Here is a 13,183-nt window from a genome sequence, read left to right on the forward strand (position 1 = left end):
TGGACACACATATATACTCGTATACTGGAAATGGTAGCAAAATATTTATTTACAAACTTAAAACACCCAAAACGAAGTATTTATTCACTATTTAGAGTATTACAGAAACTTTTAACGCCCTAAACACTGTGGCGTCATTCCTTGTTTTGCACACACACACACATATATATATAGTAGTGTCGAATATTTGGTATGGAAAACTTCTAGTAAATAATCTATATTTTTTATTTGTTTGAAACACGCATACAACGTACCGAAATTTATTTTTGATTGGTATTTTTGAATGTATTCACAAGTAATGTGATATGGTAGAGATTTAAAATTTATTTTCTCTTATGTACCCAATGCTTCTATGTAGGCGATTGAAAGAATAAGAAGTAGTTCTATGTTGTCACTGTTAGAAGCCTATCCATTAGATGGATACTCTGCTGTTAAAGAACTTTCTGCAGAAGAATTGAACAACGCAGTAGGAAATGTAACAGTTGTTTTTTTTTCAAATGATAACGATTGTCGTTTTTTTTTTAATTTTATGTCGGTTATGCAAGAGATGAAAATTATTATTACTTAATTCAACAATTTAAGATAAAAAAAAATATAAAACGAAAACAAAATAAAACAAACAAACAAACAAACCTAATCAATACAAAGCAAAAACACAAACACAACTATAGTAAACAACCAAAATTACCATTTTCTTTTAATTAGATCTCTCTTACCATCTTTTTTTTTTATCAGTCCATTGATTATAGCTTATCATGTACTTTTGACCAATTTAATTTCCTCAATGTTATTTATTTACTATTAGGATATAGAAGGTTGCTTTAATGAAACCAGGAAAGTAAACAAATTCAAATATTATATGCATGTAATTTAATTTTATTTGTTATAAGCGTCCTGACTAGTGTATTTTCTTTTGGCAAACCTGGTTATTTTATATAACCTGGCTTGGTAACGTCCTTATTTCTTCATTAATGTCGATTGGTCTACATTCTGGAATTGAAAGTATCCCAAACAATAGTTTCGGCAATGAATCAATTACATGAATTACTGTTTTGAGTGGAGTCCATTGAAATTTAAATGAAAAGAAATGTTAATTTTTGAAACTTTCATTATGTAATTTACAGCACAAAAACAAAAAAAACGAATTAATGCAATGAAATCAGTTTGAAATCGTGAGATGTATTTTATTCTTAGTTTTATACATGTACTTAACATTTTTCATTATTACAGGTTACCAATGTCCACATTCAGTATTACAGATCCTTATCAATTCATTTAGTTTTCATCGAACAAATGAGGTTTGATGAAGAAATTTACGAAGAAAATAAATACAAGGAAGAAATAGACGACTTAGAAAGGAAACTTTTTGACGTGCTCTGCATTATGACAGAGGCATTGAGTAATGATGACGTCATTATTGACCACGTGTCACGTGATGTCATGTCGATGAATATACGGACTTTGTCGGAAAGATTTGATAGGTTCACAAGGGATTACGTTACTGTCAAGGAAACATCGAGATTGATTGAAAATATGGCTGTGATATATACAACAATAAAAGAACACATTAAAACAAGTTAAATTGCAGCTGACGTTTTGCCACATTCTTCTTTTTTATATGTATGTAATACATTCTTAACCTTTCATGATCTCAGGAATATTTCAGGGTAATTCTTACACATTACATATTATACATTAGAATTTACTGGCATTTTATTGTACTTTTTGCGTTTTTGTGTTTTATTTATTTTTTATCTTATTTGAATATATTGTCACATGTTCATTTTAAAATATTGTATGTGTCTGTATTTACTGTCGAAATAAATATAATGCTTTTAAGTGTCATTACAAAAATCTTCCCATTACCACTTCAATAGCAAATACTAATGGGTTACATAGTATATTTTAAGATATATATAATACTATGCTAGCTATTTTATCTCTGAAATATAATAGCAACAGATATTAAAGGGTAACCATATGATAGCTAAATTAAATGAAAATTTAAGTATGGATTTTGACATTTGTTAAATTTAATCCCCGGGAAGTCACGATTGCGGATGAAAGACCATAACTATATTTTGTTAAATAATCTGATATAATTTGTATTATAGCAATGGAGGTGATATTAACAAAAGACTAACAATTCTATATCGAATATTTATACGATGTATTTAACTCTCACTTGGAGTTACACTGTAACATCAACCCAAGTAAACTGGAGACATATACACTGTACATATATGAGGGTTCCTCTTTACATTCAGTTCATTCTTCTCGTGGTAGAAGGAGATACTTATGTGTAACATCAAAGATGTTTTGTGAAATATCAAAAATATATTTATATAACATGTTTAGAGTAATATCTGTCCTTAAATATTTAGTCATTCTATTTAAATATGAAGTTTATTTCCAAAAATTATATTCTAATTTATTGATGGCTCTTTTCGTCATAAATTTAATTTGGTGTCAAAGTTTCTACACTGGGAAAAAAACATCACATAAGTAACCATAAAAATAGCGAGTTAAATCAAGAATTAAAAGAAATGACAAAACTTACCTATAGAAGATCTTTAAGTGATTTTACTTCCTTCATTCAAAATGTACTTCATAAAGCATACAAGATTGGATTATATAAGCCCACGGACAAGATTCCGACAATAACAGACTTCTTGTTATTGACCGCATGGGTTATAAAAGAATACCACTATTTCTAATGTCTTGAAAAAATACTTTCTCTCATACTTATCCGGTGATCAATAAGTTCCTGTTATATCATTTTTGCATTTTTTTATTTTAAAAGATTTCTACATGTTTCCTGAGAAAAACCGATTATCCTTCATCTTTTGTTTAAATCATTTCTCTTTTATGGCAAAAATGAGTTTTTGAAAATTTTAATTTTACCATCTTGAGTGGGGAAATGACTTAAATCACTCATTTATGAAGAAAAACCTATATTTAATGTGATTCCAATATCTTCCTTCTGCCTGAGGTAATCTTTTTTAAAGGTTTGTCAGTGTAAAGGAAAGACAACCAATTTCCCACCTTTCACAAACTGAAAATCAAACGAATGCTTTATATAGTGAAATCTGTCCAAAACAAACTCCCTTTAGACTTTCGAAAAGTTTCGAAATAGATTTGAATTGATATAATTGGACCTCAATACATGTCTGGTTTAGACAGGTGTCCTGATTATTCAGGATTCACCGTAATTAAAACAAAATGTAGTCTATTAAGAATTTTCGACATATACTCTCTGTTCATTCAAAATAGGTTAAACAAATTGCATACATTTATTAGATTTTACTGATCATTTTCCGAAGTTGACAGGAAAATTCAAGTGACATTGTGTACTTCAGTTGTTTGCGGATTTCCAAAATATTAAAATGGTGTTGCTCGCGAACAAAATATCGAAACAAATTCGTTAAGGAATGAAGGACTAAAATTTCAATCTTTTTTTGTATGGATGACGCAAACATTTCTGCACATATTGTAATATAACTGAAAATACCGAACTTGAATTTTATTACTTGCATAATCAACTACAGTGCTTGCCAGTTTATTTTTCTGTCTTTCTATTTGAGTAGCAGCCTTTCTAAAAATCACACAGAAGGTGATTTGTCAAAACCCCATGGAATTCACATTTACTTCTTGTTCAGAAACAGTCACAGGCCACGTAACCAGCCTTAGTTTTTCATTTGGATGTTGCGCTTTTGAGATAAAATTTATATGGATTGTACATGAAATTAGCACTTTTCAAGAATTATCGTTCTTGATTTTGTTTCATTTGGTTGATTTTAGTGGGAGATAAATGTATGATTTTCTAGAAGGTGCAGATCTAAATGCAGAAATGATTATCGTAATGTGAATGCAGAGCATATGTAGACTAAAGAAGTATCGTTTGTTTGGTGGATTTTTCTACACCATGAATCATTTTAATATTGGCAATGTCTGAATTTTATGTAGACTGGTACTTAAGTAAGTAAAAGTATTAATAAAAGGGAAGGCAAATCAATAAGTTTTTATCTTTTTTCAGGACTTATATTGTCAAAATTTATTATGCAAAAATGGTTTTAACATGCAACACATGTAAGACAAAGCGAGCCAATACTTTAGCTCCAGGAAGACGGAAAGGTTAGTAATGTTTAGATTTAAGTAGCACTCCACATAAGAAGCATGCAAAATGTTTTCCATGGTCGGAAAGCCTACATATTTTTATTTTTGATATTTTGTTTAAAATGTCATAGTTAACAGAAAGTAACATGTGGTTTTTCATATAACCCATGTTCATAGGAGATAACAATTTTGTAGAATGCGCTGTAGATTTCTAAATTAATGGAGATAACTCTGTAAATGACACTCAAATACAATATAATCTAATGGATTTTCATATGTTGATTATCTCCTAAGAGCAGGCAGATATGAATGAATAATTACACACCTCACAATATAGACCCATTAATTACAAAAATAAAAATATGTAGCCTTTTTTGGGGGTGTATCACATTCTTCAGATTTTGCATGATTCTTACAAAGACTACTACTTAACAAAATTTGTTTTACATGAATAAATTATTCAATTATTGCTACAATTTATAGCACTTTCAGTATACTAACATGGTGTATTGAACTAAAGTACGTGACATTAAATAAAACATCTTGAACAACCAATATAAATTCCTCAAAAAAAGTAACAGATTAACGACAAATACAGCTATGACTGATCTTTTTCTTCCAATAGAATTGAGGAAAAACGTAAATGAGTAACCTATATTTTGACATAATCCGCATTGTTTCTTGTACTGAGTTATTGATTTATATTTTTTTTTCTAATTTTGATTTCTTTCTCTCAATATCCTTGGCACGAGAATTGTTCTAATCGAAATAACACTGATTCCTATTGTAATTATATTTTTTTCTATCTCCTGCATTAACTATTTATATTAAACTTATTTTATCATTTTACTCATATCGTCTAAACTAATATTTCGTTCTTTTCTTTTCTTTTTTGTTTTAAATTAGCTTTAGCTTCTTTGTTTGTTTTCCTGTTTCCTGCAATATTTGAATACAAAGTATGTCGTCTATAAAATATTAAAATATTATACATTGAAATCTGTCTTCATAGAACATCGAACAGAGACTTAAAAAAAATAGTATGATTTGACAGTAGTCACAACAAAAAGATTACGGAAGAAAAACAGAAGGAAACATTTCATTTATGTATAACATATGAATTGAAGTTATAACTGAAGTGTGTACGTTGAACTATTCAAGATGACCTTTTGATATTCAAAATCATATGTTATTTGTTTATTGGACCCGTACGTCCCTATTCCTTTCAGATAAGCCAAGAGGCACACGTGCATTTGTCACCTATTACAACCTATATAAACTAAACCACTCCTAGACATTGTAATATGTTCTGGGGTCTGTTGCTCAACTTGTCATTAATCTTAGTTAGTTATTAAAATACCTTAATCAATTGATTAAAAGTAATTATGTAATTAACTTGTTGTTCAACTTGTCATTAAATTTAATGAATAATTAAAAATGCTGATCGTGTCATTAAATTTAATTCACCCAGTGGACCTGAATTAAAACTTTAATCACATAATTAAAACACCATTTACACAGTGTGCGATAATGAATCAGATTCAAAATCATGTTATTAGTAGGACCCGCAAAAGAGTTATCTCCCATTGACCTTGAAACAATGTAAACAAAGTTTGAAAAGTTAAAAGTTTTACTTTTAGTAAGTTCAAGTGAATGTAATCTCAATAACATGTACTTAGGTACCACAATATGAAATACTCTTATCTTGAATGCAAGACAATGAAAAAAGTGTAAGTTTTTACAAAACCATTCAGAAATGAGTCTTGGTACATTATTTTACTTTGTAACTTATTTTTGTCACAAAGAAATGTAATGTTTAAGAAAGATATGCTACATTATCAATATTTGGTTATATTAAAGTAACAGGGAGTGCCAGAAGTTGATATTTAAAGTGCATTATGGGATGCACTTGTATTTTAATCATGCAATTAAAATTTAATACAATGATTAACAAATGCAATGATTAAATTAAGTTGAACAACAAAATTTAATCATTTGATTTACTAATCACTGAATTAAGTTTTAATGACTTATTAAAATTAATTACTCGATAATTTTAATGACAATTTGAACAATAGACCCCTGTTTACTTAGGTACAATGTCAAAATTTAGTAGTAGTTTTTTTTACATCTTAAGCAGAATTGAATCATATCGACTTGTTCACAATTTAAAGCGATATTGGTAACTTTATTGATTTTCGTTTACTTTCGTTTACTTTTATAATTGTTTAAAGTTAATGTGAATTTTTTTATTCTGTGAGCTTTTGTATATAGACATATTAAGAACTATTATATTACACATGTCTCTTGAAAACACGAAAAGAGCACTTTATACTACAGAATTAAGTGTATTCGGGAAGACTGTGACATTTGTAATTTATGAGTCTTCTACGTAAGTACGTTTGTTATGCTGTTACCCCAAAATACTCATAACGCGGTAAATTTACACTCAACTTAAAAATAATCAATACTCTTTTTCTAAAAAAAATTTCTTTTATATTTTGTTATCACGCTTAATTTGTTTTTGCTAGATTTTTTTCAATGATTACTAAAAAGACTACATCAGGTAAATGACTATCCACAGAGTAAAATTAATACTTCAATGATAATAACTATAATAATTATAATAATTAGGGCCAAAACTTCGGTCTTCATATTCTTATGTTAATGACACGTAAACTTGGTTAATAAGTGACAAGGATCAAGAATAATAAATATATATCCTGCAGGTTAATCGGATCGTACGGAGAAAAGCCAATAGCGGGACACCATTCTTATACTTCGGCGCAAAGATTACTGAAATACTGAGTCAATGAAGCCTTCATAGTTTGCTTTGTTTCTTACTGCACAATCATATTTCTAATCATACAAATAGGATTGTAATATTTTAAACTAGGGAAAGTAATATTTTTACCATTCTTTCTTTTAGAAGAATTTTTTTTTCAAAGACCGTTTATTAGCTGAGCAGCCATGGCTTAGTTGACAAGACGAATGGGGGAAAATGGCTAACAACCTTTTCTTACTTTTCACACACATACAGATTTGACGATACACATTTAAAAATATACATGTTAATTTACTCTTCCATGTTTTTTTGCTTTTTTATATCACTTCACTACATAGATTTTGCTTTTACTTATTATAGAATTGAAGCAAATATTTATACAGCTCCAAGTTGTCCCTTAGTCATACACGGACAAAGACTCTTTAGTTAAACCACTGTTGAATCCTGTGTTCCTGTGTCAAAGCATGTAAATTTGCCATTTTTGGTGTCTAATTACTTTCAAAATGAATTATGACCGTACAATCCGACCAAAGCATCAACATAGTCGTTCACCTAAAACCAAGGTTCTTTCACCTCTACTTGATAGAGTTACTAACAGAGTCATAAAATGGAGCAGTCCTGAGAGACGCAAAAAGAGTATTCAAGACTGTGATAGAAACAATCTGTATTTTCATGTTATTCAAACAACTTGTATCTTTCAGTACTAATGGACCTCATTTATTTGTTCAATGGCTTAATCAGATAACTAGCAAGTCCCATCCTTATTAAATGCAATGCTGTCAAAATATTTTAAATAAACAGAAACTGAAAACTTTCGGTAAATAACATTTTTACTATCTATTCTAAACTTTGACAAAAACAAGTACGTTACACAGTTTTCAACATGTGTTGTTAATTGTATAAGTATTAAGATGACTATGACTACATCAATTGAAACTAGGTTTTTGTACTGTTTACAAGTAACACATGGTAAACAAATCTTATCTTTAAAAAAAAAAAAAAAAAAAAAAAAAAAAAAATAGCAGTAAAATTTGTTCTTTTTAATTATAATATTCTACTGTTCATTCTGGAAATAACTGCGTCGAAAACAAAACATGTTACAAGTATTTGTTGGTACATACAATGAATGTATAGCATGCAATACCTATACTTTAGCTGTTGTTGCATAATTATAACCTGATTAAAAAAAGTTCAAACCTTCTTAAGTTTGTAACATGAATATAATCATACATTATACAGCAAAAAAGGGTAAATTATCAGGACTATGAGCTCATGATACATTCATACCTATATATCATAAACTAACGCAGTACAAAAAACATTTTACAAATATTGTACATCAATGATATACAAAAAAATAAACAGGATTAATACAGAATATTTGACATGATGCTCGTCTGTTGAGATGCATGCGGGGTGACGCAAAAGTACTGCACTAACGGGTTGACTGGCAGAAAAAAAAGGATTCATTTTCCCTTCAATATTCAGATATATAAAACTTTGTCTCTCAAATACTATTTTCAGCTCTTTTTAGTCTACATCTAAAAATTGTCAGCCAAATTAAAGAATATATTATATTTGTCATGATGCTCAACTGGAGAAATCCAAGATGGCGGGATGACGCTAAGGTACTAACGGGGGCTACAGATACAGAAAAAAAATCCATTCTTTCCCTCTAGATAATCAAAACTTGTTCGCAAATAGTATCTGTAATAAAAGAATTGTGTCTACATTAGGGAGTGTTTTCGTGTAGTAACCTGCCTTATTTAATCAAACAGTTTCCCGTTTGGCGTCCCTTCAGCTTCAAAAACTTTTCTTCTAAGGCCACGTGAGATATTCATACGCATGAGATGGCCAGTGACTGTAACAGTTTTTCACCACGTGATCAACAGTCCAAAGAAACAAGTCAATACATAGTGCGTAAATATTACACGGATTTCTAAATAAAATGGAAGATGCGAAATTTTCCTTGCATGCTGTTTGATTAACTATCAATTTCATGGTTATTTTTGCTCCTTTCCATTTCACGGTTTACTCTTTTCCATTCACAATGGTATTGATCGCGGATGCATGTGAGTGCTACCGCAAATTATGATATTTAGCAAGATTTTCATGTGATGCCTAGGTCAATTTCAACTACTGTCGTGGCTTCATTAACAAAAAGTTATTCGAATTTATTAATTAACTTTTCCTGTTTAGAATAATCAAGGGGACCAATGTTCTATAAAAAAATGTAATCCAGGAACAATGATCAGACAGGGAAAACAGACACACACAACAACATTAAATAAGAGTTTTTCCCGGTCAAGAGTGTAACAAACGTCCATTTTATTTCCTTAAGGCCAGTGCTAGGTTTTGATCAGCCCGCTCCCTTGGCTTTTGATTTATGACATATACATGTATATATTATAGTGATGTATTGACACACTTAACACAATATCACATTGATAATTCATTTAAACAATAGTAAATGCAACAAAAGTACACTTAGTCTTTTCTTCCTGAATAAAGGTTCAACTGGTACTCGATTTACTGTACATGTATAATACGTGTTAAATAAAAAAAGAAAGCATTTTAATGTCTGATATGCTAGACCTTTTTGTCGAATGAGTCGCAAATAAATAGGTTTACAACATGTTTGTGTTGACTATATAGCTTATAAAACTTTGCCAAACAGAATATAAATCCGACCAGTTACGCCACCAAAATGCTCACCAAGCAATGTAAATATTGAAAAAAAGTAATCTTAAACTCCATTAAGCAAAATTCATTCAAAAACTAACGTCATTTATAAGGTCAAACGTGTCTGTCTGTTCTTCCAAACCATAAGAAATCTTTAATTGTTTCAATGTTGCAAGAAATTAATCGAAAACACAATACGATCATTGTAGTTTCCTGCTGTTCATCTTGCGGTACAAATTTACATATATGTTCAATTTAATGACCGCACAGCGACTCATTCCGGTGTGATATAGGTTTAACCAACACAAAATATTATATTATTTTGAAAATGTTTTTGTTTGATCTAAAACATGACCATGAGTTATCTCCTTAAAACCCAAAAATTAGCGAAACCCGGAAATAATTGAAACTCACATACTAGCTTATTGTTTAACTTTGATACGCGGATGTCAATCACACTTTATGAAACTGTAAGATTGTATTAGATTAAAAATAATGTCTAACTATAAGTTTCCCTTGTCAAATAGTTTTTTTTTGCTGGAGTACGCTTGGAATTACATAAATACAGTGTTTGAAGTATCAAAGTCGAGCTAATAAAAGTAAAGTTCAAAACTCACTCAAGAAAGAAAAATGAAATATAAAGAATCGAATAAGTTTAATAATGTTTTGTTTTTCCTTAAGTACAATAAGTTATAATTTCAGATAAGTGTTTCTCCCATAGCATATTTATATTATGTAGAAACGATATAATCACAAGGTTATAAATACATGTACAACACATGATTTAAGTATCATAGCTTGATAACAGGTCGGTTTTTTTCAGATATACTACCAACTTGAGTTTATACGTATACATGAACCTTGTCATTTCATTACATAGCGGTGAAGTAAGTGCTTTTCTGGAAAAAAATAAAGAAATAAATGAAAACCTCGTACCTATCAACATCTACAAGTAAATCATTACTGTAGCATGGCATCCGCCAGATGTAGCGTAGCACTTTGGTAAGGTACACTGGGGAACAACTCTGGTTCCGTAAGGAACCTATATAATCCAGAGATATTGAGAGACTACATTTTATTAATGTTAATCCAACGAGTCCTAAATTATAACTGACAATATTACATTACAAATATTGCATGGGAAAACTGCAGGCACACCCTTGCGGGAAAATGCTAGCATATTCATAAAACACTTTGCTAATATAAACAAAGACCGGATATATGAATAATTGTGGTCAGGTCTTTCAACAATTTCAATTACAGTTCCAAATTATTTGTTAGTGGAAAGTATGATCATATGACTTGACAAATGATATTGATCTAATTTGAAATATTATAAAAATGAAGTGAAGTCAATGTGTCTTTAAGGTAGTTTACACAATGTATTAAATTCTACACATAATTTTGGTTTCCCTGTACAATGGTGCTTGTTTTAAGATAGCATTTCCTTAATGCAAGAGCCTTGTTATCTGTATTGTTGTACATGCATTGGTTTGGTACAAAGCAAACATGTTTGCCAATAACCGATGGGGGTATTCATTATGTAATTTAAGACAGGCATTAAATATCTATTTAAAGCTGTGGAGATACAAGGATCAATATCATATCGATACATATGTTTAAAAAACTTTATCATGTGCATCATTCTATTCTTTTTATTTTTATTATGAATACATTTGAATATCGTATGAGAGTAATAGGTCAGAAACACAATGATACATAATTATGAACATAGGATTGTTTATAATGTCTTAAAGTGTTAAATTTGTGAATTTTCTTGATGATAATCGAAATGTCTTCAACAGTTTTGTGTTCTATATTTAACAATGTTCAAAGGTACATGTATGTCTTGAAATGTAGTTGTTTTACATGTTCTTAAGTAATTATAATACCGGGAACACTGGATTAAATTACAACGTAAGACATTGAGTTATCAACTAAAACATAAAACATAGAAACATTAATAATATAACTCATGGAAGCAACTATCACGTAGATTGTTGTAAACCACAGTAATCGTGTTCAAAAGGACCATATCTTTGTTTACACGAAGGGATGTTCCCAAATAGCTCTAGCGGAAAAGTTTGATAAAAGTATAGTATCTATTTCCGTAGACGTTCAATGAAAAGATGAAAGTATTCTCTGATCACTGACATAACAGCAACAGCACTGATTAAAATCACAACAAAAAAAAATACCAAAAATAGTTTTCTGTTTGATTTTGTTCAAACAATGATTTAAAGGAAACACAATTTTCTATGGAGATAGTATGGTAAATATTTGAAAAAATATCTCATGTGCATTGACATAAATTTTACATGAACTTTCGGAAGCTATTATCTGCAAAGAAATTGAAAAGAATTGTGTAACGATCAATTCCTACAGATTGCTGTTGGCCAAGAAAAATCATTTCATCATTTCGCAATTCGTGTATATTTAAAAATATATCAACTTGCACCATGTATTAATGTGCTAATGCTAGTTTAACCCCCATTTACAATAACTAAGTATATTAAAAATACCAATCATTTAATTATTGCAAATTCCGGTATGCTGTACATGTTTTTCAAGGAGTTACTCCCTTCAGCAGCATAAAAACCCAATACGTAGGAAGTTCAAGATTGAAATTGAATTGAATACAAGAACTCAAAACAAAACAAAACTATCGAAATAAAAATCTAAATCCAGCAATTTCAACAACAGTACATAAACAAGTCAACTTTATTGTATCCCCATTTTTAGTACAAGTAATGTTTAAGGGATTTCCATTTTTATGTACATGAACGGAAAATTTTGGTAAATAATGAAGGATATATAGTACATGTAAGTGAAGAATTGTTTTATGGTCTCATATTTTTCGCAATCATGAACATTTTTTAGTTTATATATAGCATCCAGTTAATGAAAATTTTCTGTATGTATTTAGAAGGAATTAATGGGAATTAACTAACAATTTTTTGTTCGTATCAATGTGATTGTTGTCGTTTATTATTACAATATAAAATACATTGTCATTTAAGTAGTTTTCTATACAAAAGTATCGGTTAAATACTATAAATAGATATGTTTTTAAAAACAAAATATATGTTATCTTGAAAAAAAAAACATGTGGCAAAAACGATACAGTCAAAATAAAAAAAAAAACAAAGGAACATAAACTAAAACAATCGTCGTATACACACACACACGCGCGCGCGCTCGTGTATAAAAAGGAAGCACAATCTAGTTAGACGTATTACATGATCATTCAACAACTGACAGTCGCCAAAACAAAAACATGAAACACACACACTCAAGCAAACTAAAATAAAAACAAGCTATTGATACTAACAAGATCACCCATTTATATTGTTCAAAAGTCCAGAGAAACGACTTATGCAAAGGTAGGTGATATTTTAGATTCGAGAGTCAAGAGGAATATTTTCAGGAATCAAATGGCAGAGGATGACGTGAATAAATGATAAAAGTGAAGACTAAACTAACGAACAACACGCAGAAACTGAACGGAAATACACGGAAATCAGAAACCAAATGAGCAACCTGAATTATACTTAAATGTGGAATATTGTTACATGTAGAATGGAGCATTTTGCTTTAAAATTT

The 13,183-nt window shown here is 29.7% G+C and overlaps 1 protein-coding gene across 1 annotated transcript; it reads left to right on the plus strand.

The window, feature by feature from the left end:
• Positions 1-370: 370 nt before the first annotated feature.
• On the plus strand, positions 371-1,581 carry LOC148621038 (uncharacterized). Its single transcript, XM_088573953.1, has 2 exons — positions 371-475; positions 1,231-1,581. Exons 1-2 carry the CDS (start codon positions 386-388, stop codon positions 1,579-1,581), a joined length of 441 nt encoding a protein of 146 aa, XP_088430079.1. The 5' UTR covers positions 371-385.
• The last annotated feature ends 11,602 nt before the right edge of the window (positions 1,582-13,183 follow it).

The sequence above is a fragment of the Perna viridis genome, chromosome 3, assembly GCF_037379345.1.
Source record: "Perna viridis isolate PV_CMFRI_1.1 ecotype Kerala chromosome 3, ASM3737934v1, whole genome shotgun sequence".
NCBI classification, from domain to species: domain Eukaryota; kingdom Metazoa; phylum Mollusca; class Bivalvia; order Mytilida; family Mytilidae; genus Perna; species Perna viridis.

Excerpts from the sequence above, each read along its gene's own strand:
- LOC148621038 (XM_088573953.1), top strand. The coding sequence starts at position 386 with ATGTTGTCACTGTTAGAAGCCTATCCATTAGATGGATACTCTGCTGTT. Across the intron at positions 476-1,230 it reads TGAACAACGCAGTAGGAAAT|GTTACCAATGTCCACATTCA; the intron begins GTAACAGTTGTT and ends TCATTATTACAG.